Raw genomic sequence first — 23382 nt, forward strand, 5'->3', positions numbered from 1 at the left:
TTGGTAATTAACTCTTGTAGTTGGTTGGTTTCCTAAAGGGACCCTAAGGGTGGAACTCTTAGCATCAAATATGCATAGACCAAGGAAAATTACATAATAAAGATTTCCTGTTCATTTCAACTCCTTTGCTTATGATTTGAATGTTTGACTTGCACGTTGCTTTGGTTTTGTTTTAATCCAAGATGACACAAACATCTGGATTTACATGTTTTGAAAAAAAACCTTGACAGGCTAAAGTGTCGGCAGCTTTACTAAAGTAGACTTGCTGATTTTAACATTCCTGCAATGGCTTTTAGAGTCAAAGAACTTTCACATGAAAGATTTCAAATTCTTTCAGTTCTTTGCATGTGAAATGCCTGATCAGCATACGTTTGGAAGTTTATGTCATCTGAAAGCACAGTTACAGCTTTTTAAAAACTTAATATTAGCTAAATGCTTACTAATTGTCTGATTACTCCAAATCTTAAAATAATAGTTTATGGTCATGTCATAATGAAGAGAGTGAATGAAATCATTTAATTTAAAAAGGGTAATTTAAAAATAATTTAATCTTGGTGTGATGCTTGTTGTGCATGCATTTGGATCAATATAAAATATTTAGTATGGAGTAATATTTGTGTTTGATTGCATGCACAGCTGTTATTTTACATAATATATGTATCGTGGTCCTGTTATTCTTGGAAGTGGTCGCAGTGCAGTGAAATCTCATGGGTATGGAATCCAGAATTATCTGTCATTACATTCTTCTAAAGATAGATGTGATGTCATGTGAAGTGAGGCATATTCCTCAGCAGTTGCACTATCATGGTGAATACTGTGTAATAACTCTCCAGGATAACCACAGTACATTGCATTAGGATATATTATGCTTTGTATTAGATTTACTTTCAAGAATTCACATTGTTTAAACGTGGGTGATAGCAGTTCCAGTAGGACTGTAAGGAGAAAGTTCCTTGCAGAATCTTGTTTAGATGCTGAGCTGATCTCTGTACCTAATAGTAATAAGTGCCTCAATAGTACGATATGTTGTAAAAATTTTAAATTTTGCAGAATGGCTATGAACAATTATAGAGAATAAAATAAAAGAAATAAGAAAAAGAGGTAACTTTATAAAAAATAGAGAAGGAACATTATTTCATCACAAAGAAAACCCTAGATCAATCTTTTTGCAATTGATCCCCGAAATGATAAAGTAAGCCCCTATTTGTCAGCCACAACAAATCCATACGATGGGAAAATAACCCTTGGTACATAGCCCTTACATGGGAGTGGAACCTCTAGTCACTTACATTGTTGACATCTTTTCTTCTGTGGTTTTCAGTGGTTGGCTGGACTACTCCGGCTGCAGCACTGAACCCTAGAGGCTGAGTTAAGTCTAATTTCTGGCTCCATTCAAACCTTGTGGACCCTTATTTAAACTTACCCAAAATTAAGGCACAGCAACCAGAAGTCTTTGTCAACTTCTTAAAGCAGACTTTGCAGAATTTCAGTTGTTTACACATTTGGTGTCTCTCGCACTCCATTCATTAAGTTATCCATCAAGCTGCTTCTCCACTTAATCAATTACCCTATGTGTAAAGCGGTTTATGGTTCTGGTCAAGGATCATTGGGGTCACTGTTTTAACAACAGTTCCTCTTTTTGAAATGATCAAACGTAACTTCATATGTGGCAGCAAGTCTAGAGAAGTCAGTAGTTCAGTCAAAGCTAAAGCTGTGAATGAGTGCAAGAGGTGAGGGGAGGGCTCGATTCTGCACCCTCTAGATAATGACATTTCTGCTTTTGAAAGTTGTTTCTTCCTGTTTTGTTCCATCCAACACATTCATGATTTTAAGCTCTTTTAACCAGTTTCCTCTCAGCCATTCCAATCTATCCACATTATTGTAATGCCTCATGTCTTTCAATTGTTATAATGAATCTCTCTGTACCCTCTCAAAATACTCCAGGTTGGGCCAGAAAGTATCTTGTATCAGTATAACAGAATATCTTGGCCTTTTTACTGTCCTTCCATTTGTGAGGCCAGGTTCCCATATGTTTCATTAACTGCCTTGCACACCTTTCTTGCCACCTTCAAAGGTTTTTGCACCAATACCAGCAGTTATAGAGTTATACAACATGGAAACAGACCCTTTGGTTCAATAAACAACTGCACCTCCCAGTCGTGAACCATTTCAACTCCCCCTCCCATTCTTTAGACGACATGTCCATCCTGGGCCTCCTGCAGTGCCATAATGATGCCACCTGTAGGTTGTAGGAACGGCAGCTCATATTCCGCTTGGGAACCCTGTAGCCCAATGGTATCAATGTGGATTTCACAAGCTTCAAAATCTAACCCCCCCCCCCACACTGCATCCTAAAACCAGCCCAGCTCATTCCCGATAATAAAGTGTGAAGCTGGATGAACACAGCAGGCCAAGCAGCATCTCAGGAGCACAAAAGCTGACGTTTCAGGCCTAGACCCTTCATCAGAGAGGGGGATGGAGAGAGCGTTCTGGAATAAATAGGGAGAGAGGGGGAGATGGACCGAAGATGGAGAGAAAAGAAGATAGGTGGAGAGGAGAGTATAGATGGGGAGGTAGGGAGGGGATAGGTCAGCCTGGGGAGGAGGGACTGGTCAAGGAGGTGGGATGAGGTTAATAGGTAGGAAATGGAGGTACAGCTTGAGGTGGGATGAGGGGATAGGTGAGAGGAAGAACAGGTTAGGGAGGCGGGGGTGAGCTGGGCTGGTTTTGGGATGCAGTGGGGGGAGGGGACGAGCTGGGCTGGTTTTGGATGCAGTGGGGGAGGGGGAGATTTTGAAGCTTGTGAAGTCTACATTGATACCATTGGGCTGCAGGGTTCCCAAGCGGAATATGAGTTGCTGTTCCTGCAACCTTCGGGTGGCATCATCGTGGCACTGCAGGAGGCCCAGGCTAAGGAATAGGAGGGGGAGTTAAAATGGTTTGCAACTGGGAGGTGCAGTTTTTTATTGCGAACCAGTGTCGTGGATGGTGGGGTCGGATCTACATTTGGGAAAGCGAGCAGAGGCTAGGGGACCGCTTTGTAGAACACCTCCGCTCAGTTCGCAATAAACAACTGCACCTACCAGTCGCAAACCATTTTAATTCCCCCTCCCATTCCTCAGATGACATGTCCATCATGGGCCTCCTGCAGTGCCATAGTGATCCCACCCGTAGGTTGCAGGAACAGCAACTCATATTCCGCTTGGGAACCCTGCAGCCCAATCGTATCAATGTGGATTTGACAAGCTTCAAAATCTCTCCTCCCCCCCACTGCATCCCAAACCAGCCCAGCTCATCCCCGCCTCCCTAACCTGTTCTTCCTCTCACCTATCCCCTCGTCCCACCTCAAGCCGCACCTCCATTTCCTACCTATTAACCTCATCCCACCCCCTTGACCTATGTATCCTCCCCAGATTGACCTATCCCCTCCCTACCTCCCCACCCATACTCCTCACCTATCTTCTCTATCCATCTTCGGTCCGCCTCCCCCTCTCTCCCTATTTATTTCAGAACCCTCTCCCCCTCCCTCTTTTCTGATGAAGGGTCTAGGCCTGAAACGTCAGCTTTTGTGCTCCTAAGATGCTGCTTAGCCTGCTGTGTTCAGTTCATCCAGCTCCACACTTTGTTACCTTCAGTTCACTTTGTTTATGCCGACCAGAAATTATAAACTGATCTCGTCCCATTTGCAACCATTTGCTCCATATCCCTCTAAACCCTTCCTATTTATTTGCCTATACAGATGCTTTTTAAATGTTGTAATTGTACCCACCTCCGCCATCTCCGCTGGCAGTGTGTTCTATAAACGGACCATCCTCTGCGTGAAAAAGTTTCCCCTCAGATCCTGTTTAAATCTTCCCCCTTTCACCTTAAATCTACGCTCTCTAGTTTTATACTCTGATACTCAGGGAAAAAGACCTTTGCTGTTCACCCTCTCCATGCCCTTATGATTTTCTCTATATTCATGTATCTGTTCAACTTGCATTGTATTTGTCTTTCCTCATTCTTTTCAAGTAAAACACACAACACTTTCGTTAATTGAATTTTATGTGCTCTAGATCTGCCCAGTTCCCCAGACTCTGATACAGGCATATACCTGGCATATATTCCCTTGGAACTTCATGCTATCTTTCTTGCCGTTACTAAATTTGCACATCTTGAGTCATTTGTGAATTTTCAAATTGTGCCCTCTCTGCGCAGGTCAAAAACATTATTATATTTTGGAAAAAAAAATGGTCCTTGTACCGAGTCCTGGGAACACCAGTGCAAAAGCAGTAATGTGGAACAACTCTGTTTTCTAGCTGTCTGCTACTTTTGTATCCCTGCTGTTATTGCCCCTTTTATCCCATGGGCTTCAATTTTTGAACCAAGCTTATTGTGTGTTGGTTGAACAAACAGCCTTTAAAATTTTTTACACAACGTCAGCTGAAATGCCCATATCTAAAGTTGTTGAAAAGTGATTTTCTTCCAACAAGTCCACGCTCTCTTATATTTAGTCAGTGCTTGCCCAAGTAACTTTTAATTTTCTCCTGGATTATGGTTCTAAAAGCCTCCCCACCATCAAATAGCTGACCTGTAGCAGCCAGGTTCGTATTTCTCCTCCGTGTTGGTAGAGGGTGTAACATTTGCAATTCTCCAGTCCTCTGGCAACACCCCTGTATCTGAGGAAAATTGGAGGTTTGTGCTGAGCATCTCTGCGATTTCATTCCTTCCTTATATGAACAACTTTGTTGGGTTGATTCCTACTAGGTTATTCCATTACACTGTAGCCTCCATTGCATTACTCAAATGACCTGGGTTTAAGTTAGCTCATGGGCTGTGGGCAGCTGGTTTGCAATGCAGAGTGATGCCAACAGAGTGGGTCCATTTCCTACACTGGCTGAAGTTACCATGAAGGACTCTACTTCTCAACATCATCGCTCACCTGAGGCGAAGTGACCTTCAAGTTAAAAGTCTAACGAGAGAGCAGTGCGATGGTCTGGTAAGGCTACGGCAACATACAGATTCAAGTGGCCATTGATCATGTGTCAGTCATTGACAGTGAGTCTCTAGCAACTGAAGGCATCACCACAGTGACAATATGGTTGTCACTTTGCATCTATACATGTGTCACCAGCAGGATTAACTCAATTGTAATTAGGCAACCTGGCCAATTTTCCATTCCCTAACTTCGAGGTACCTTAGCCAATTACTACATTACTGTCACTTTTTCAGATTTGACTAACTCCGCAGTTTAATGATCAAGCCTGGAACCTCCCTGCTCTACTCACCAGCTAAATGTACTCATATTCTGCCTTAGTGCTGAATTGAAGAGGTGAGTGAAGGAATACTAAGGGCAAAACAAATAGTTTTCCTGAGAGAAAGAGAAAATATCTACTATGAAATGCAATCCTGTGATTGTATTTTGAATTTTTAAAAATAATTGTGTGATAGTGAAAGATGTGTTAGCAGGAGGAGAACATAAAGCCCCCAGAGCCTGCTAATGCCAGTCGATAAGATCATTGTTGATCTTTCCTTCAATGCCCTGTTGTTGCCCTTGCCCTACAGTCTATGTTCTAGAATGGAAGTACTTTGCACAAATTATACCCACATTGTAGGTAAATTTAGGACATCATAGGAGGTGAAGGTCAGGGTATGTAAGCAACTGTGTTAAAAAGAAATAACAGCTGTGTTATTTTGCTATGTCCTTTCGAGACAGTGGTCAATTTATCTCCATTTGTTTCTTTAGCTGCTCTGGTGTCGACATCATTCTCTCCTACCTCCATGAGTGCATATAGTCTGAGTTCCCTGAATACGGGGACCCTACCTCGCAACTTGTATCCAACAAGCCCACGAGGAACACTGATGAGAAGGAAAATGAAGAAGAAAGATTACAAGAGCTCTTGTACGTGGCCAGTTTCAATGTCAAAAATTGCTGATGAATCGTAGGGGGAACAAATTGTGCAGAGAAAAATACGTCAGTGTTCAGTTGATGAAGTTTCATGGAATTTGAATTTATTTCTTGCGGGTTATTGATTGTTTAACCAACTATCAGGAACAATTTAACATAAAACCTATACAGGCAAGAAATAAATCTGTCAAAAATGCTTGCACTGTCTTCAGTGATTTACTGTGCTGCTAACTGTGTGTCTTGGAGAGGTATCAGTGAGACAATTTTTTTATTTCTACTTTCTAGCCATTTTGGGTTATACTCAGAAAAGATTTACTAGCCAATTGATTAACTTCTCTATAAGAAGTAAAACAAAAACATCTAGAATAGAGACAAAAAAAAATTGCAGTTGCTGGAATCCAAGGTAAACAAACAGTAGGATGGAAGAACACAGCAGGCCAGGCAGCATCTGAAGGAAAGTAGCAGTCAGCATTTCGGGTATTACCCTTCCTCAGGACAAACAGTTCAGATGCTGCCTAGCTCGCTGTGTTCTTCCATCCTGCTGTTTATCTACCTTGGATTGGGGTGGTCAGCTTCAATCCAGTAATGCTTTGTTTTTGAAGCATCAGAAAAAATACCCCAGTAAAAACTGAGAGTTGTGAATTGCAGAATGGCAGTGTGTTAAGATCTTGCTCGGTTGGAAGATGAAGCCCATCCGGTTGGACTAGATGGTCTATTTCTGTGTTTTACCTTTGTTGTAGAAATTCATTTTTCGAATGCAGTAGATATTTTGTGACTCAAATATTTCTTTTATCAGTCATGTGGTGGATGCAGCACATTATCTGTCAAACTTGTGAAGACAATAACTTAGAAGCACAGTGTGAGTGGAATTCTGTTCTGTTCAGTGACCTGAAAGTGATGCTTTGCCAATGTCCATCTTTTACAGTGTCTTTAGCCTCCAGTACGGTTGGTCCTGCAGGCCAGATTGTCCATAGTGAGACAGCAGAAGTAGTCCTGACCAGTGACCCGATCGTAGGGTTCGGAATTCAGCTCCAGGGTGGTGTCTTTGCCACAGAGACCTTGTCTTCTCCACCACTGATTGCATATATTGAACCTGACAGCCCAGCAGAAAGGTGAGAGCCTTCCAAGTTCTGTGCTTCAGTGTTTGCTGCAGGCATTCTTCTCTGCTTGAAAGGCCATTACTGAGCAAAGTTATCAAATTAAGGAGTCTTCTGTGTTTTACAGCTAAATGTTATTAATTGACAGCAAATGCTAGGATGTGTGCTTTTTATTTCTTCACGTACATTTCAAAACAAGAAGTAATAGTTGCTTTGTTTTTGTCAAACGATTGCAGAATATTTGACAATATTCTTCAGGTGTGATTCTCTTAAATCTACCGTGCTTTAATGTTTTTTTTTAAATGGCATTTTTTTCATGTATTTCTGATGTTTTAAATTCAACTGTTTATCTCCACAGTATTTTGCTTTGTTTTTTTTTCAAAAAGAAAAATATTTCATTGTATAAAGTTTCAGATATTCCATCTGCAGCAATCCTCATGGGATCAGGTAAAATAAGATTTCTCCTGCAGTCCCAAAGCAACAAAAAAGGCAGTGATTTCTTTATTATTTTGAAAATAAATGCATTGATCATCTTTTATGTTGTCTCTCTCTGTTCAGCTATCTTGGGCTGAAATATGTGGCAAAGGCATGATTTATTAATACTTAAAATATATGTCTTGCTTAAAGAATGCTTGCTGCATTTACATGCAGTTGGGTCAATTAAAAATAATGGCCGGGATAAACTCCTTATTCATAACAGCTAACATGGAAGAATATCTTTTTATTCCTTCAAATTTCCCTCTTTTCTTCCCTCATACAGTGGTTCACATAACATAAATTGGGTAGAATTAGTCCTCTTGATCCCAAAAGCCTGTAGGACCTCAATTTCACTTTCCACCTGCTCCCCATATCCCATGATTCTCATTCCCTTGATTCCATGTAATCCCCAAAAATTTGTCGTGTTCAATCTTGAATATATTAAATGACTGAGCATTCGGAGACCTCTGTGGTAGAGAATTCCAATGATTTATAACCTTCTGAGTGAAAAAATATCTCCTCTCAATCCTTAATTGCCAACCAATTATCCCTCAACAATAAGCCTTTGTGTCAGACTCTTCGACTGGGGAATGTCTTAGCATTTACCTTCTCAAAGACTCTGAGGAATTTTAAGAATTTATATACTTCAAACACAATCTCCATTTGTCATTCTCCACTTGGAAGGTCAAGATGGTTTGGGCACAAAATTCTCCCAAAATGATGTTTACGCTTCTCAGAGGAATGCTTCAAATAGCTGAATCATGGTTTTGTTTTCATCCTCAAAGTAAAATGCGTTTCCTGAATTTATTTTAAGCTGGCTGACAAATCTGAGGAAGCCTGCAAAAATCAAGTTGACAGATTTGCATTAACATAGTTGTTGCGTTGCATAGTGTTGTGTTGCGTTAAGACTATATGCTCACCTCATTAGGATTGAGCTATCTTTATTTGTAGCTTCCTAGAAGAACAAAAAAATACAATAGTACGATATACTATAATAACTTCCAGACACAATTACCTACATAAATGTGCAGTGTAGAACTCTGTACCATTCACATTTTATGAGATTGCCCTAACACAAATGACACTGCAGAAACTTGTATAAATGTCGAATTTTTGACAAGAATCCTTCTAGACAACAAGCTATAGGGGCAATGTTTGAATAGGGAATGTTTTCAGAGTTGATCCTCATGCTTGATTTGTGCTCAAGTGCAATCTAAAACAAAACATCATAAGGGAATAAAATGAAAACCAACAACAAAATAAGTTCTTATTAATCATTGTTAATGATCTGATCACTTTTTAATAATTTAGATAAAATAAAAATTAAACTTATACATATGTTTACTATCTCTTAACTGGTACTCATTTCCATGATTACTAATGCATTTACAATGAATCTCATCGGTACAGATCTGGGAGCATAGTTTGGTTCTGAAGTTTTTGCAGTTTGACCCCTGAAAAGCTGCAGTAAACTTCAAAATGAGGTGTACGATAAATTATAGCTTCTAGTCCGAAAGTCATGGATTGAATTTTCCATGAGTTCAACTATTGATGTATGTGTATTTCTAGTATATATTTTCCAAAAGTGATATTTAACTGTGAATTTTCTGCTATCTTAATTAGTGTCAACTAATTATGCAGTATCCAGTAAAGATGATTTATATCATGAAGTCCGGTTTTCAGCATTATTCAGCAATTGTGCTGTGTTAAATCTGTAACCTACGATGCAGTTATTACAGAAATTTAGGTGGAAGCCAAGTAACACATTACAATACGATTGCAATCAGAGATCCACCTGAACAAAAATGTTTGTACCCAGAAGCTATTTACATTGACAGCATTGATGAGTCATCTTTAAAATCTCTTCTCTCACTGTTGCTCCTTATCCTCAAATGCTTAACCACAGCAGGAAATTTGTTTTAAATCCTATTACCTTTTTAATCATCTTCCATCTCCCATGACCCACAGTGTCTTCACCTCGAGGTCAAACCAATACATACTTAGAAGAATTGGAAACTGTGAATCAGATGTATCTATATTTATCACAATTTCTCCTTCTCCAAGTAATTCATGGTATTAGTTCTGGAACTTCTGTCACCCGAAAAATATTATTTTTATTGTCGAATTATGTGGTAAATTTCAGATGTAACTTACAATCTGTGTTGGAACTGACTTTAGTTATGAATGTTTATCATTTTTTTAAGTTATTTCACATTAATAATTTTGGCAACTTGGTCTTCCCTTTGACAGGGTGAAATTATTACTGCCCAGATTATGTGACTTTTAGATGAGAGTGAGGTCTCATTCTGTTCATTGGTATTCAAGGTTAGCTTGATGAGTTGGCAGCAGTTTCCTTTTTGCTTTATGCATTGGTCCCGTCCTCGAATAGAGTTTTCAGCTGGAGACCCTAGTTTCTGCAGAACTAGTTGATGCCTCCAACAAATGAAAGAAGGAAAATCATTTCCTTTGGATACCGATTCAGCTCTAATATCTAGTTTGACAAATGTTCTTGAGGAAAAAGGCCTGATAGGCAGTATGATTCTCCATTGAGAATTGGTTTGGCTTGGTCACTGAGATAAGGAAGATGTTCTTCAGCCAGAGGGAGGTGAATCTGTGCAACTCATTGCCATCTAAGGCCAAATCATTGTGTGTATTTAAGACAGATATAAATAGGTTCTTGATTGATAAGATGATCAAGGATTATGCGAATAACTGAGGAGAATGTGGTTGGGAAACATATCAGCCATGATCAAATAGTGGAACAAACTTGATGGGCTAAATAGTCTAATTCTGCTCCAATTTCTTATGATGTTATAGTTTCTAAATGAAGCATTAGCCGCTTGTGGCATTTCTTGCCAGGTTCACCCCAGATGTCCAAGGAATAGCTTTTTCCAGAGAAGTTGAATCAAGTAGGACGGAAACACGGCACTAACTGCAGATTCTGTATTTTCAGTAGAGCCATTCCATTGAAGAGTATAGAAATTTGTTATAGTTTAGTTAGATTATAAGACCACTGGGATATAGGTTGTGTCAAGAATATTTATTAAACTTTCCAGACATTTCTTAAACTCTTTTATATTAACCCCTTACCAAACTCCCAACTCAAAAGGCAAGAAGCAATGCTAAGTCTGCAGTCAAACACTGCTCCAGCTCATGGTGAAGTACTTTGTCCAATCCTGGATGCCACACTTTAGAAACGTGTGGTGTCTTTGGAGAGAATGCAGAAGAAGTTTATTAGAATAGTTTCAAGATGAGAGATTAGTTTGATCAACTGATGAGGCTGAGGTTGTTCTCTTTAAAGCAGGGAAACTAGGAGAAATTTTATAAAGATAAAATAATTCAGAATTTGTTTTAGTGAAGATCTGTAGCTCGGGTCGTGGCTGGAGTTGTTGGTTGCGCTGAGCTAACTGGTTTTGGTGTCAACATTTCAACCCTCTTCTTAGTGACGTCTTCAGTGCTGTCAAGCCCCCATTGAAGCGCTGTTGTTCTCTTCTGAACTTCTATGGTCTGGTCTGTTACGGTGGGTAGTTCTGTTTCTGGCTTTGCTCCTGAGTAGTCTGTAGATGGGGTCTATTTTAACATGTTTGTTTATGGTTCCAGTGGTTGAAAACCAGGCTTCCAGGAATTCTTGTGCTTGTCTTTGTTTTGCTTGTCCTAGTACTGTTACATTGTCCCAGTTAAACTGATCTCCTCCTTTGGCAAAGTGAATAGAAACAAGGGAGAGTTGTTCGTGCTGTTTTGCTGTGAGTTGGTGTTGGTGTATCCTGGTGCTGAGTTTCCTGCTGGCCTGTCCTATGTATTGTTTCTCGCCATTTCTGTGTGGTATTTTGTATATCATATTGGTCCTGCCCATTGTGGGTCTGGGGTCTTCCATCTTTGAGAGTAGCTGATGAAGTGTGACTGTTGGTTAGTGTGCTATCATTATTCCAAAGAGGTGATAGGAGTCTTGCAGTCAGTTCCGGAACAGTCTTGTGTTAGCAGCTGCACAGCGAATCTGCATGTGTAGGCTAAACCTCCACTACTTGCTGTGATATGTTATATAATACATGCTGAGTTATGTGTCTAATTCAAATTACATTGCGCCCTTGGTAAGAAAGCACTTAATTCTTTACATTCGGGTAAAAAAGAGCCATGGTAACAATAAATTGTTCACTCTTCTGAGTGGGGAAAACTAATCCCTATGTTGGAATGCCATATGATTAATATTGTGCCTTGGATCTTTTCTTAATAAAGAGTTCAATGACACATTGGAGATGAATCATGGCAACGTCTACACCAGCAATGGCTCTTGTGATTGGGAAGACCTGTGAAGTTGTGCCTGCAATGTTGCTTTGGATTCAGATGATGCAGTGATACTCCTCTTACTGATGTTCATTATCAGACTTCGTGTGTTTTAACAGGTCGTGCTAAATACTGAGGAAGGGTCACTCGACCCAAAATGTTAACTGTAGTTTCTCTCCACCGCTTCTGCCTGACATGCAGAACTTATTTATTTTTGTTGCTAAGGCAGGACATTGGTAAGACCACTGTGCCATTCTGACCTCTGTAGTTTCTTTAAGAGCTGGCCCACTAGAATGACACCAGAGATGATGAAGTTATATGGAATGTTTCAGCAAGTTGCATCTTTGCTTGTTGGAGCTCATAAGAATGAGGGATGATCTTATTGATCTTATTGAAACAAATAAGATTGAGATGGTTCAACAGGATAGATGCTGAGACAATGTGTTCCATCGTAGGTAAACCTGGAACCAGAGGGTGCAGCTTAAAATTATGGTCCCCATTTAAGACTCAAATGAGGAGGAGTTTTTCCCCTTGGAGGACAGTCAGTCTTTGGGATTTTCTTTCATGAGAACCTAAGGAAGCTGGCCTTTCCAGCGATCCCCAAATCTCATGCAAGAATTTTAAAAAATAAGCAGTTGCTAACTCTTCCCCAAGCAATAGCATATCGAGGGGGCCTAGTGCCTGTTTTAAACTGACGATGTGCATATGCTGAGAGCAGTGAAGCCAGTGTGACATTGGACAGGTTTAAATGTTATTTTGAGCTGGGAAGGCTCACCTGAAAAATGGTGTAATCCTCGCACCCATAGTTAAATTGCAGCCACAAGGACAGAATGGACATCTATATTTAACTTGTGGTTTTAACTGGTTCAATGGAATTCTTTGCTCGAGGTAGCAGCTTGAATCCTGTGTGCTACTGCTGTTCAACAGATTTGTGTCAAAGTATAGGGCACAAGTTCATTAATAGAAAGTAACAGGTGGCTAGGGTTGTTACCAGCATTCAGGCGTCACACACACTCCAAGTTCTGTCTCTTTCACTTCCTGAAGTGCATGTGACAGATGGTGTTTTTTGTCTGTGTGTCTGGCAGGTGTGGATTGCTGCAGGTTGGAGACAGAATTCTGACAATCAATGGAATCCCTACTGAAGAAAGCACCCTGGAGGAAACCAATCAGCTCCTTCGGGACTGTGCTGGAACCAGCAAAGTCACCCTCGAAATAGAGTTTGATGTCGCAGGTAAATCTGGAGGGAAGGTATTATGTAGGAGATGTGGTTCACTTCCAGCTTTTTTAACAAAAAGTAGGAAAGGGAATAGTTTTCATAAAGGAATTACTATTGCATCCCTTACAAAAGGAGCGTAGTGTTATCTGAAATGATTTGATTTTTAAGCTTGTTTCTTGCAAACCTGCATTACTGATGATGTATCAGTGATAATGGGAACTACAGATGCTGGAGAATCCAAGATAATGAAATGTGAGGCTGGATGAACACAGCAGGCCAAGCAGCATCTCAGGAGCACAAAAGCTGACATTTCGGGCCTAGACCCTTCATCAGAGAGGGGGATGGGGGGAGGGTTCTGAAATAAATAGGGAGAGAGGGGGAGGCAGACCAAAGATGGAGAGAAAAGAAGATAGGTGGAGAGGAGAGTATAGGTGGGGAGGTAGGGAGGGGATAGGTCAGTCCGGGGAAGACGGACAGGTCAAGGAGGTGGGATGAGGTTAGTAGGTAGGAGATGGAAGTGCGGCTTGGGGTGGGAGGAAGGGATGGGTGAGAGGAAGAACAGATTAGGGAGGCAGAGACAGGTTGGACTGGTTTTGGGATGCAGTGGGTGGAGGGGAAGAGCTGGGCTGGTTGTGTGGTGCAGTGGGAGGAGGGGATGAACTGGGCTGGTTTTGGGGTGCGGTGGGGTAAGGGGAGATTTTGAAACTGGTGAAGTCCACATTGATACCATTGGGCTGCAGGGTTCCCAAGCGGAATATGAGTTGCTGTTCCTGCAACCTTCGGGTGGCATCATTGTGGCACTGCAGGAGGCCCATGATGGACATGTCATCTAAAGAATGGGAGGGGTAGTGGAAATGGTTTGCAACTGGGAGGTGCAGTTGTTTATTGCAAACCGAGCAGAGGTGTTCTGCAAAGCGGTCCCCAAGCCTCCGCTTGGTTTCCCCAATGTAGAGGAAGCCACACCGGGTACAGTGGATGCAGTATACCACATTGGCAGATGTGCAGGTGAACCTCTGCTTAATGTGGAAAGTCACCTCCTCCCACCCACCCTCCTGCAAAAATTCCATCCCCTATTCCCAATTCCTCCGCCTCTGCCGCATCTGCTCCCACGATGAGGCATTCCACTCCCGCACATCCCAGATGCCCAAGTTCTTCAAGGACCGCAACTTCCCCCCCCCCACAGTAGTCGAGAACGCCCTTGACCGTATTTCCCGCAACACATCCCTCACACCCCGCCCCCGCCACAACCGCCCAAAGAGGATCCCCCTCGTTCTCTCACACCACCCCACCAACCTCCGGATACAACGCATCATCCTCCGACACTTCCGCCATCTACAATCTGACCCCACCACCCAAGACATTTTTCCATCCCCACCCTTGTCTGCCTTTTGGAGAGACCACTCTCTCCATGACTCCCTTGTTCGCTCCACACTGCCCTCCAACCCCACCATACCCGGCACCTTCCCCTGCAACCGCAGGAAATGCTACACTTGCCCCTACACCTCCTCCCTCACACCTATCCCAAGCCCCAAGATGACTTTCCACATTAAGCAGAGGTTCACCTGCACATCTGCCAATGCGGTATACTGCATCCACTGTACCCAGTGTGGCTTCCTCTACATTGGGGAAGCCAAGCGGAGGCTTGGGGACTGCTTTGCAGAACACCTCCGCTCAGTTCGCAATAAACAACTGCACCTCCCAGTCGCAAACCATTTCCACTCCCCCTCCCATTCTTTAGATGACATGTCCATCATGGGCCTCCTGCAGTGCCACAATGATGCCACCCGAAGGTTGCAGGAACAGCAACTCATATTCCGCTTGGGAACCCTGCAGCCCAATGGTTTCAATGTGGACTTCACCAGCTTCAAAATCTCCCCTTCCCCAACTGCATCCCTAAACCAGCCCAGTTCGTCCCCTCCCCCCACTGCACCACACTACCAGCCCAGCTGTTCCCCTCCCCCCACTGCATCCAAAAACCAGTCCAACCTGCCTCTGCCTCCCTAACCTGTTCTTCCTCTCACCCATCCCTTCCTCCCACCCCAAGCCGCACCTCCATTTCTACCTATTAACCTCATCCCACCTCCTTGATCTGTCCGTCTTCCCTGGACTGACCTATCCCCTCCCTACCTCCCCACCTATACACTCCTCTCCACCTATCTTCTTTTCTCTCCATCTTTGGTCCGCCTCCCCCTCTCTCCCTATTTATTCCAGAACCCTCACCCCATCCCCCTCTCTGATGAAGGGTCTAGGCCCAAAACGTCAGCTTTTGTGCTCCTGAGATGCTGCTTGGCCTGCTGTGTTCATCCAGCCTCACATTTCATTACTGATGATGTATGCTATCTTGTGATAGGAAATTAGCAAAACCTGGAAGACATTATTCATGGGAGGAATTCAGACTCAGCTGTCATCCAATTGAGTAATACGACTTGCTATGCTCCCATTTGGTAGCAGAAATGAGTAGCAGTATGCTTGATTTTCTGACCAATCTAATACATGTCACAGAACCATAGAACATTACAGCACTGAAACAACCCATTCTGCACCAGTTTTATTTCATCAGTGTCTTAACAACATCAAATCATTCCTTGGGAACTGACACCCCCTGAGTGATTTTTGTTGAGAAATCTTAAATGGGAAATTTGTATGTCATCTTAACATGTAATGCACAATAAAGGCAAAATAATGATCCAAAGTATCTCAACTTTTGAAATAGTCCAGAACACCAACAATGTACCCGGAGTGGAAAACAAACAAGATATGTAATTGACAGTGAGCACACTTCAAAGGGTTAAAATCAGTTCAGTGAAAATTGATTGTGTTCTTTTGCTTTCAGTGTATAGACTTTTAATGTGTTTCATATGGTGCTCCTCTGTATCAACTTTAAGCAAAAGTATTGATCCAGTTATTTTAACATTATCTATTGAATAGTGGTTGCATGAATGTATTGTAGTTTAGAATGGATTGTTCCTCATCACTAAAACTTTAATTTGTCCATCATTTGGAGTGGAACGTCCCAAACTGTTTCTCAGAAGAGTATAAGAAAACAGGAATAGAACCAGGAAGAGAAACTTTAAAGATGGGATTGACTGAAGGTTTGGTTATGGTAGAGGAGAGATGTCAAAGAGTGGCCTCAAGAAGTCCAATCAATCTTTATTCAAGCTTTTTACCACATATGCAGGTCAGTCCAGAAACTGCTGTCGTTCTGGCTTTCGCATGGGGCACAGTCGCCCTCTTAAATACTGATCAGAAGAGAGGTCAGTGATGCTCTGATTTCACTGATGGGATACAGCATTTTCATCCATTTTACATTACAATAATTACATGCAACATTAGCAGTGTTCCTTTCCCCTTAATCTATATATCCAAACCTGTGAAATACCTGATCAAGGATGGACACCCCGATGGACAGCCCTAGGTTCCCTATGACCCCATGATGTTTATTGGACATCATACCATCAGGCTTGACATCTTACAATGTATCCTATTAACTTTACTGTCCTTCAGACATTTCCCAGACTTGCTTATCTCTAAGGACTGCTCGAATTCTGTAATTCATTGTGTTTATTGCTATCCATATGAAATTCTATTTCCCACTGTCTGAAACTCAAGTGATACAAAATGAGGTTAGTCCTTACTAATTGCTATAAGATTCATAATATTAGTTCTAATATAAAGTTAGTTATATATAAGGTTTTATTGTTACACCTATTGTTAACATTGTTTAGCTAATAATTTGTGAGCAGTTTTTTTACTTACCATGTTATGCTTGCCTATCACTTAAGGACCTTCTAAGTTCAGTGATAAAGTTTACGATCCTCATTACTGGGCACAGAAAAGGATTTTAAGTTTTACTAATTGTTATAAAGGTTGTATTATCAGTTCCAGTAGAGCTATATGGTTATACCTAGTTAAAATTCTTGCATTAATAAGGCTTATTATTTGTCTCTGTTGTGGGGTCATACTTTTTCTTTTTCATTAATGTTTGCTACAAACTTAAGGCTGTCTGTTCTCACACATCTTTTATCAATCCATATTCCACAGACATTTACGGCTGTTGTTTTTCTAGAACTCCCTGTATATTTATTTGTAAGATTCTTAGTTCAAAGTAGAACCTGTTACCTTGGGATAACTCCTTCTCAAAACTACTATCGTGCTAATTTATGACCTCACCTTAATGCTGGATCAGGCAAGCTAATTCTGGAACTTCAGCCATATTTATGCCAACAGGTGACCAGATTGGGCCACCTCTGGTCAGGAACCGTCCCAACAGTTAGAGAGCGGGAGGGCTTTTTAACCATAGATAGGAATGGCGAAAGAGTTTCAAAGTCTAGGATTGAACAGCTGAAAATGATACCAGGTGGTGCGATAAAAAGGGGAAACAACCAAAGGCCAAGAATAAAGTAGAAGAACAAAACACTTGTGAAGTGTTGTACAGTTTGAGAAACTTGCAGAGAGATGTGCTACAGCCAAGTCTTGGACGGACTTGGAAGGACAAGTGAATTTGATGAGTTTGTTGCTGATTTAGCTTAACTTCGTTTGGGACATTCCCAAAGAGAAGCTTTGGAGTTTATGAAAGGAGGAGGATAGGATGCCAAGAAGAAAAGCATTGGAATAGTGAATTCAGGAAGCAGTACAGATATAGAGGGAATAGTGGTGGTGGTTAAGGTCATTTCAGAGAAAGCCAGCAACAGATATTAGTGACAGATAAGAAATCAGCTTTAAAATAATGTTCATTGTGTTAAATAGAAAGGCAAAGTTGCAAATGATCAGTCTAAGAGGCAGCACATATATATTGTTTCAGAGATAGAAGGACCTGCAGATGCTGGACAATCTGAGATGACAAGGGGTAGAGCTGGATGAACACAGGCCAAGCATCATTAGAGGAGAACAGGAAGCTGATGTTTTGACGAAACATCAGCCTTCCTGCTCCACTGATGCTGCTTGGCCTGCTGTGTACATCCAGCTCTATACTTTGTTGTAGCTAATATATATTGTGCACCCTTAAATGAAACACATCAAATGTTTGGTTTTAGAGATAATAGGAATTGTTGCCACTTAATAAGCCAGATTAAACATTAAAAATTGTTTAAAAATCTCTACATTGAGCTTTTTGAACTTCCATATTTCCCTTGTACAGAATCAGTTGTACCAAGCAGTGGCACATTTCATGTGAAGCTACCAAAGAGGAGTGGTGTGGAACTTGGCATCACCATCAGCTGTGAGTACTTGTGTGAACTATCATATCAAACAAGATTTCCCTACAAACAATGCAATGCATTACAATTTATGCTTTACTGTTCTGAACACTAGAATTGTTCATATGCCACTTATAAGGCCAGTAATCCTGATGATGTGCAATGTTACAGAATGATCTTTGCAACCAAACAGTACTTTTGAAAATATGACTTGGCACGGATAAATTAAAGTTGATCTCCTGCAAGTTTGGCTGTCAGATTGCTACATTTAGTTTCTGCGACTCTAGGTTTTGGACTCCTGGAGGCACTGTGAAACGACTGATTTTGGGAAGCATTTGGATTTATGGACATTAGTTGAAATTGGCAAAATCTGAGCTGTGCCGTTTGTGTTATTGAACAGCGTGGCAATGTTTATTGGGGAAAGAAGGCTTCAGCAATATGTGTAACAGAATTGTCAATGAATTTTTGAGAAACATTTTTCAATTTTGCCACGTAGGGCACTGAAAAATCGATGCCGCTGTCTAAGTTCACTTACAGAGGATGCAGTCTTCCAGAAATTGCATGCACTTTGAGCAAAAGGTATAAAACATACTTAGAGAGCTAGCATCAGAAAGTGCCTTGGAAGAAGATTGTGTAGCTTTCTGAAAAACCTTAATGTGTTTATTCAGCTTTTCATTCTCTCATTTGTATTGATTATGTTGAAGTCTGCTCTGATTGTTTTTGCTGATTTAAATTTCTTTGTGACGGTTCACTGGTTCTTCATTATCACTGCTGCACAAATAGAACTAATGTTGTTACAGAATGCTCTGTTAACTTGCATGTCACTGTTCATGGATTAGCTTTCACAAAAGGGAAAACACTGTAGTTCAATGTTAACTTCAAAGCTGGTGAATGTATACTTACCTCTAAAAGGTAGTTCAGTAAGATACTTGGATTTATTGTTATTTTATTTAAATGAATCCATTATAACATTGTTTTTCCAATATTCACCTCATGGTTTTTCAGTACAGAGCCCAAGTTGCTGAAATAAAAAACATACTATCGAAGCTTTTGTCTTGCATGTTTCAGGCTAAATGTAGGAATACAATTTTTTAAGTGGAACAGCAATCTGTACTCCATTAGGATTGGGGTGTTGCTTGGTTGGAAAATGGACTCAGCTTCAGGTGTTGCCATGGCGAATATACCAGGGAAGAGTTATTGCACATCTTTACATTCAAAGAGGGAAGTCCATGTTGATTGGATGAGACATGCCATAGGGAATCCAACAGCCATTTGTGACACCTCCCGAACACCAAGTTTTTATTGAATTGAAAAGACACAGTGAAAAGATGTTCATTTTCCCTGCAGAGGACCTTTTTGATTTGATTTGATTTATTATTGTCATATGTACTGAGATACAGTGAAAAGTATTGTATTGTGTGCTAACCAGACAAATCACAGCTTATATAAGTAGAGAGCAGAATGCAGGATATAGTGTCACAGCTACAGAGAAGGTGTAGAGAAAGATCGACTCTCATATATGAGAGGTCCGTTCGTAAATCTGATAACAGCAGGGAAGAAGATGGTCTTAAATTTGTTGGTACATGTTTATAAACTTTTGTGTCTGGCTGATGGGAGAGAGTATAACCGGAGTGGGAGGCATCTTTAATTATGTTGGCTGCTTACCTGAGGCATTGAGAAGTGTAGACAGGGTTAATGGAAGCAATGCTGGTTTTCATGATCGATTTGGGCTGCATTCACAACTCTCTATCACTTTTTGCAGTGCAGTGCAGTGCCATACCAAGATAGGATGTTTTAGAACATAGAACATAGAACAGTACAGCACAGAACAGGCCCTTCAGCCCCATCTGTAAAAATTGGTAAGAGTCATTGTAGACATGCCAAGTCTCCTTAGCTTTTGAGGGAGTAGAGGCATTGGTGTGGTTTCTTGACCATAGCATTAACATGGATAGACCAGGACAGATTATTGGTGAGCATCACTCCCAGAAACTTGAAGATCTCAACCACCTCCACCTTAGCAGCATTGATACAGACAAAGGCATCTGCTTCACTCCACTTTCTGAAGTTGATGACCAGCTCCTTCATTTTGCTGACATTGAAGGAAGAGCTTGCTCTCATTCCACCAATCTGCAAAGCTGTGTGTCTCCTTCCTGTACTCTATCTAGTCAGTGTTTGAGATGCGACCCACTATGATGGTATCATCAATTTAGGCACAGGGCACCAGTGTTGCGGATTATTGTAGAGGAAGTGTTGTCATCTATCTTCTTCAGACTGCAATCAGGAGAAGATTCAGTTGCAGAGGGGGGAGCAGTGTCCTAGATCTCAACGTTTGGAGATGAGTTTTGTTGGAATTATGGTGTTGAAAGTGAAGCTAAAGTCAATAGAAAAATGTGGTCTAACATAGGTGTCCTTGTTATCCAGATGATTCAGGGTTGAGTGTAGAGCCACAGAGCGCATGTCTGCATAGACCTATTGTGACAATAGATGAATTGTAGTGGATCAAAACAATGTGGAAGGCTGGAGTTGATGTGTGCCATTACTAACCCCTTGAAGCACTCCATAATGATGGCTGTCATTAATGCACGTTGCCTGATTTTTCTTTGGCACTGGGATGATAGTGGTCTTCTAGAAGCAGGTGGGAACCTCACCACTGTAGTAAGGAGAGGTTGAAGATGTCTGCACGTACCTCCTCCAGCTGGTCCATGCAGGACCTGAGTACTTGGCTGGGGACTCCATCCAGGCCAGTTGCATTCCATGCATTCACCCTCAAGAAGACCAATTGGACATCCGAAGCAGTGTCTTGAGTGGTGCACTCAAGGCTGTCAGGGCAAGTGACATTATTTCACTGACTTTCTGTTCAAAATATGCATAGAAAGCATTGAGCTTATTGGGGAGGAATGTATTACTGTTAGCAGTCCTACTTGACTTCCTTTTGTATCCCATTACATCATATAAGCCTCACCACAGTTGACGTGTGTTCATGAGGTTGGTCTGGGACTCTATTCTGGAAATGTCTGTTAATGTTCCTGATGGACCTGGCCCCGTGTATAAATATGTTGTTTCTAGCAAATCTAAGTGAACCGTTGTGAGCTTAGCTGATGATCCTAAATTAAATGCTGGTGTAATTTTTAAATTGTTCACTAAGTACTGACCAATCATGGGATTCCACTGACAGTAGCTTTGGAGTATTTGTTACATTAGCGCATTCTGTTTCTCAACAATATAAACTCTGTTCCCTTTAAAATTTGGTATTCTTGCATCTATCCTGATAGGTACAAGTAACAAGTTTCAGAATTTTTTTTATTTGGGCAATGTGCACTACCTGTTCAAAACCAGACATATCTCTGTAAGATCTTCCATTCCGCTACATTTTATAAATGTCTGAGATGATTTTTCTAATTGTTGTCATCAGTATCACAATACTGAGAGGAGATTCCCTTCCATTAAGTAAGACTTGTTAAATTAGACTTTACTGCCAATCCTGAATGCCTCCTCTCCGAATTTCATCTAGTGCAATTATTTAAGGAGATCAAAAATTTACACAGTACCTAAGATGTGGTCTTATAAATAGCCTGTGTAACTGCAGCAAAATAATCTCTATTTTTATTGCACTCCCCTTGAAGTAAATTACAAATTTATTTTCCGTCCTAATTGTTATGCCTGACTGCTAGCTTCTAAGTAATTCATGAATCAGGGCAAATAGATTGCCATGTACCTCAGAGTTCTGCAATCTCTCTCCATTTAAATAAAATCCTGCTTTTCTAATTCTTTTGATTTTCTGATTTTGAATACTTCCTATCAAATCTCCTCAACCTTCTCTTGAAGGAGAACATCCCCAGCTTCTCCAAACTGTGCAAATTAAGTTTCTGATCTCTGAACCATTCTTGTGAATCTTTTCTGCACCTTTCATGTTCCTTCCTAAACCAATATACTCGATGCAATTGTCCAATTGCGACTGAATCAATGTTGTGTGCAAGTTTATAACAACGCCCTCTCATCAAATTTGTCAAACCACATTTTCCTGTGTCTAAAATTCTACTTTTGGAATATGGCTGATAGCTTTGGAAGGTGGTCCGAGAATGTTGTTCTTTTATGAACTATGGTAGCATCAAATGTGGAAGTGTCTGAGCCCAAAGAAGTGAAAATAGGGGAACTTTGGCTCATTTTAAAACTGTAGAACTAAATGAAAACTTAAAAAAAACTGAAGCTGATTCCAGAATTACCCACTAATTTTGAAGTGCGGGAACATAATTTAGTATCTTTCAAGCACAACCACAGAGGAATGAACTGTCATAAGAATTTAACTTTAACTCTTATTATGCCATTGAGCCCCACATGAAACAGTAGTTGACTAACCTACAGTTTTTTCTCTGTGGGGAGCATCTAATTAAGGTTGTTGAGTTGCTCACCAAGCTAGCTGGTTATAGTTCAGACGTGTCATCACCATGCTAGGTAACATCATCAGTGCTGCCTCTGATGAAGCGAAGTTATTCTACTCCATTTAGTATTTATATGATCCGGTCTGTTGAGGTGTTTTGTGTCACTTCCGGTTCTTTTTTGCAAGGGTTTGTATATGAGGTCTAATTTCTTCACCAACCAACTGAACTCTACCCGTGAACAACTTTATTCCCTCCACAAATACCTCAGGAACCAGGTACAGCCCCGCAGCGTAAAGTAAAAACCTCCACTCAACAACCCATAGGCACACAAAATAACTGAACAACATGGCCGCAGAATGCTTCCGGTAATGATTAACAATGCCCATAACCAGCTTCACAAGTATGAGCGAGAAATTTTGTGCCAAAAATCTTCATACCAAAACGCTACCGACCAACAATGGACTGCAACCCAAAGACAGACCATCACCACCAAACAACACAGGGCCAGTACTAAGAAGAGAGACAAATTATAGGAGAAGCTAACCAAACTAATTGGCCACAAAGTTAAGGACAACAACAAACCAGGCTCATGGGTAAGAAACCTATCCAACAAACCACTTGCAGAAACCAAGAAAGCTACCGAGAGAGCTGTCCTAATACACGAACTAAACTATAACCACAGCAGTGCCAACAGAACAGACTAATTCTGACGAAGGGTCACCAGACCTGAAACATTAACTCTGTTTTCTCCTTCATGGATGCTGCCAGACCTGCTGAGCTTTTCCAGCAACTTTGTTTTATTTCCTGATTTACAGCATCTGCAGTTCTTTTGGGTTTTTTTAACAGACTT

At 41.0% G+C, this 23382-nt stretch overlaps 1 protein-coding gene across 8 annotated transcripts in view; it reads left to right on the forward strand.

The window, feature by feature from the left end:
* Positions 1 to 23382, forward strand: part of grip1 (glutamate receptor interacting protein 1) — a 384971-nt gene that overhangs the window by 307550 nt on the left and 54039 nt on the right. For all 8 annotated transcript variants that reach the window (XM_048549316.2, XM_048549318.2, XM_048549314.2 and 5 more), the window contains 4 exons: positions 5726 to 5881; positions 6813 to 6999; positions 12828 to 12973; positions 18096 to 18176. In XM_048549316.2, coding sequence (XP_048405273.1) covers positions 5726 to 5881; positions 6813 to 6999; positions 12828 to 12973; positions 18096 to 18176 — 570 coding nt within the window. The remainder of the gene's footprint in view (positions 1 to 5725; positions 5882 to 6812; positions 7000 to 12827; positions 12974 to 18095; positions 18177 to 23382) is intronic.

Source organism: Stegostoma tigrinum, chromosome 18, assembly GCF_030684315.1.
Source record: "Stegostoma tigrinum isolate sSteTig4 chromosome 18, sSteTig4.hap1, whole genome shotgun sequence".
Classification (NCBI taxonomy): Eukaryota; Metazoa; Chordata; class Chondrichthyes; order Orectolobiformes; family Stegostomatidae; genus Stegostoma; species Stegostoma tigrinum.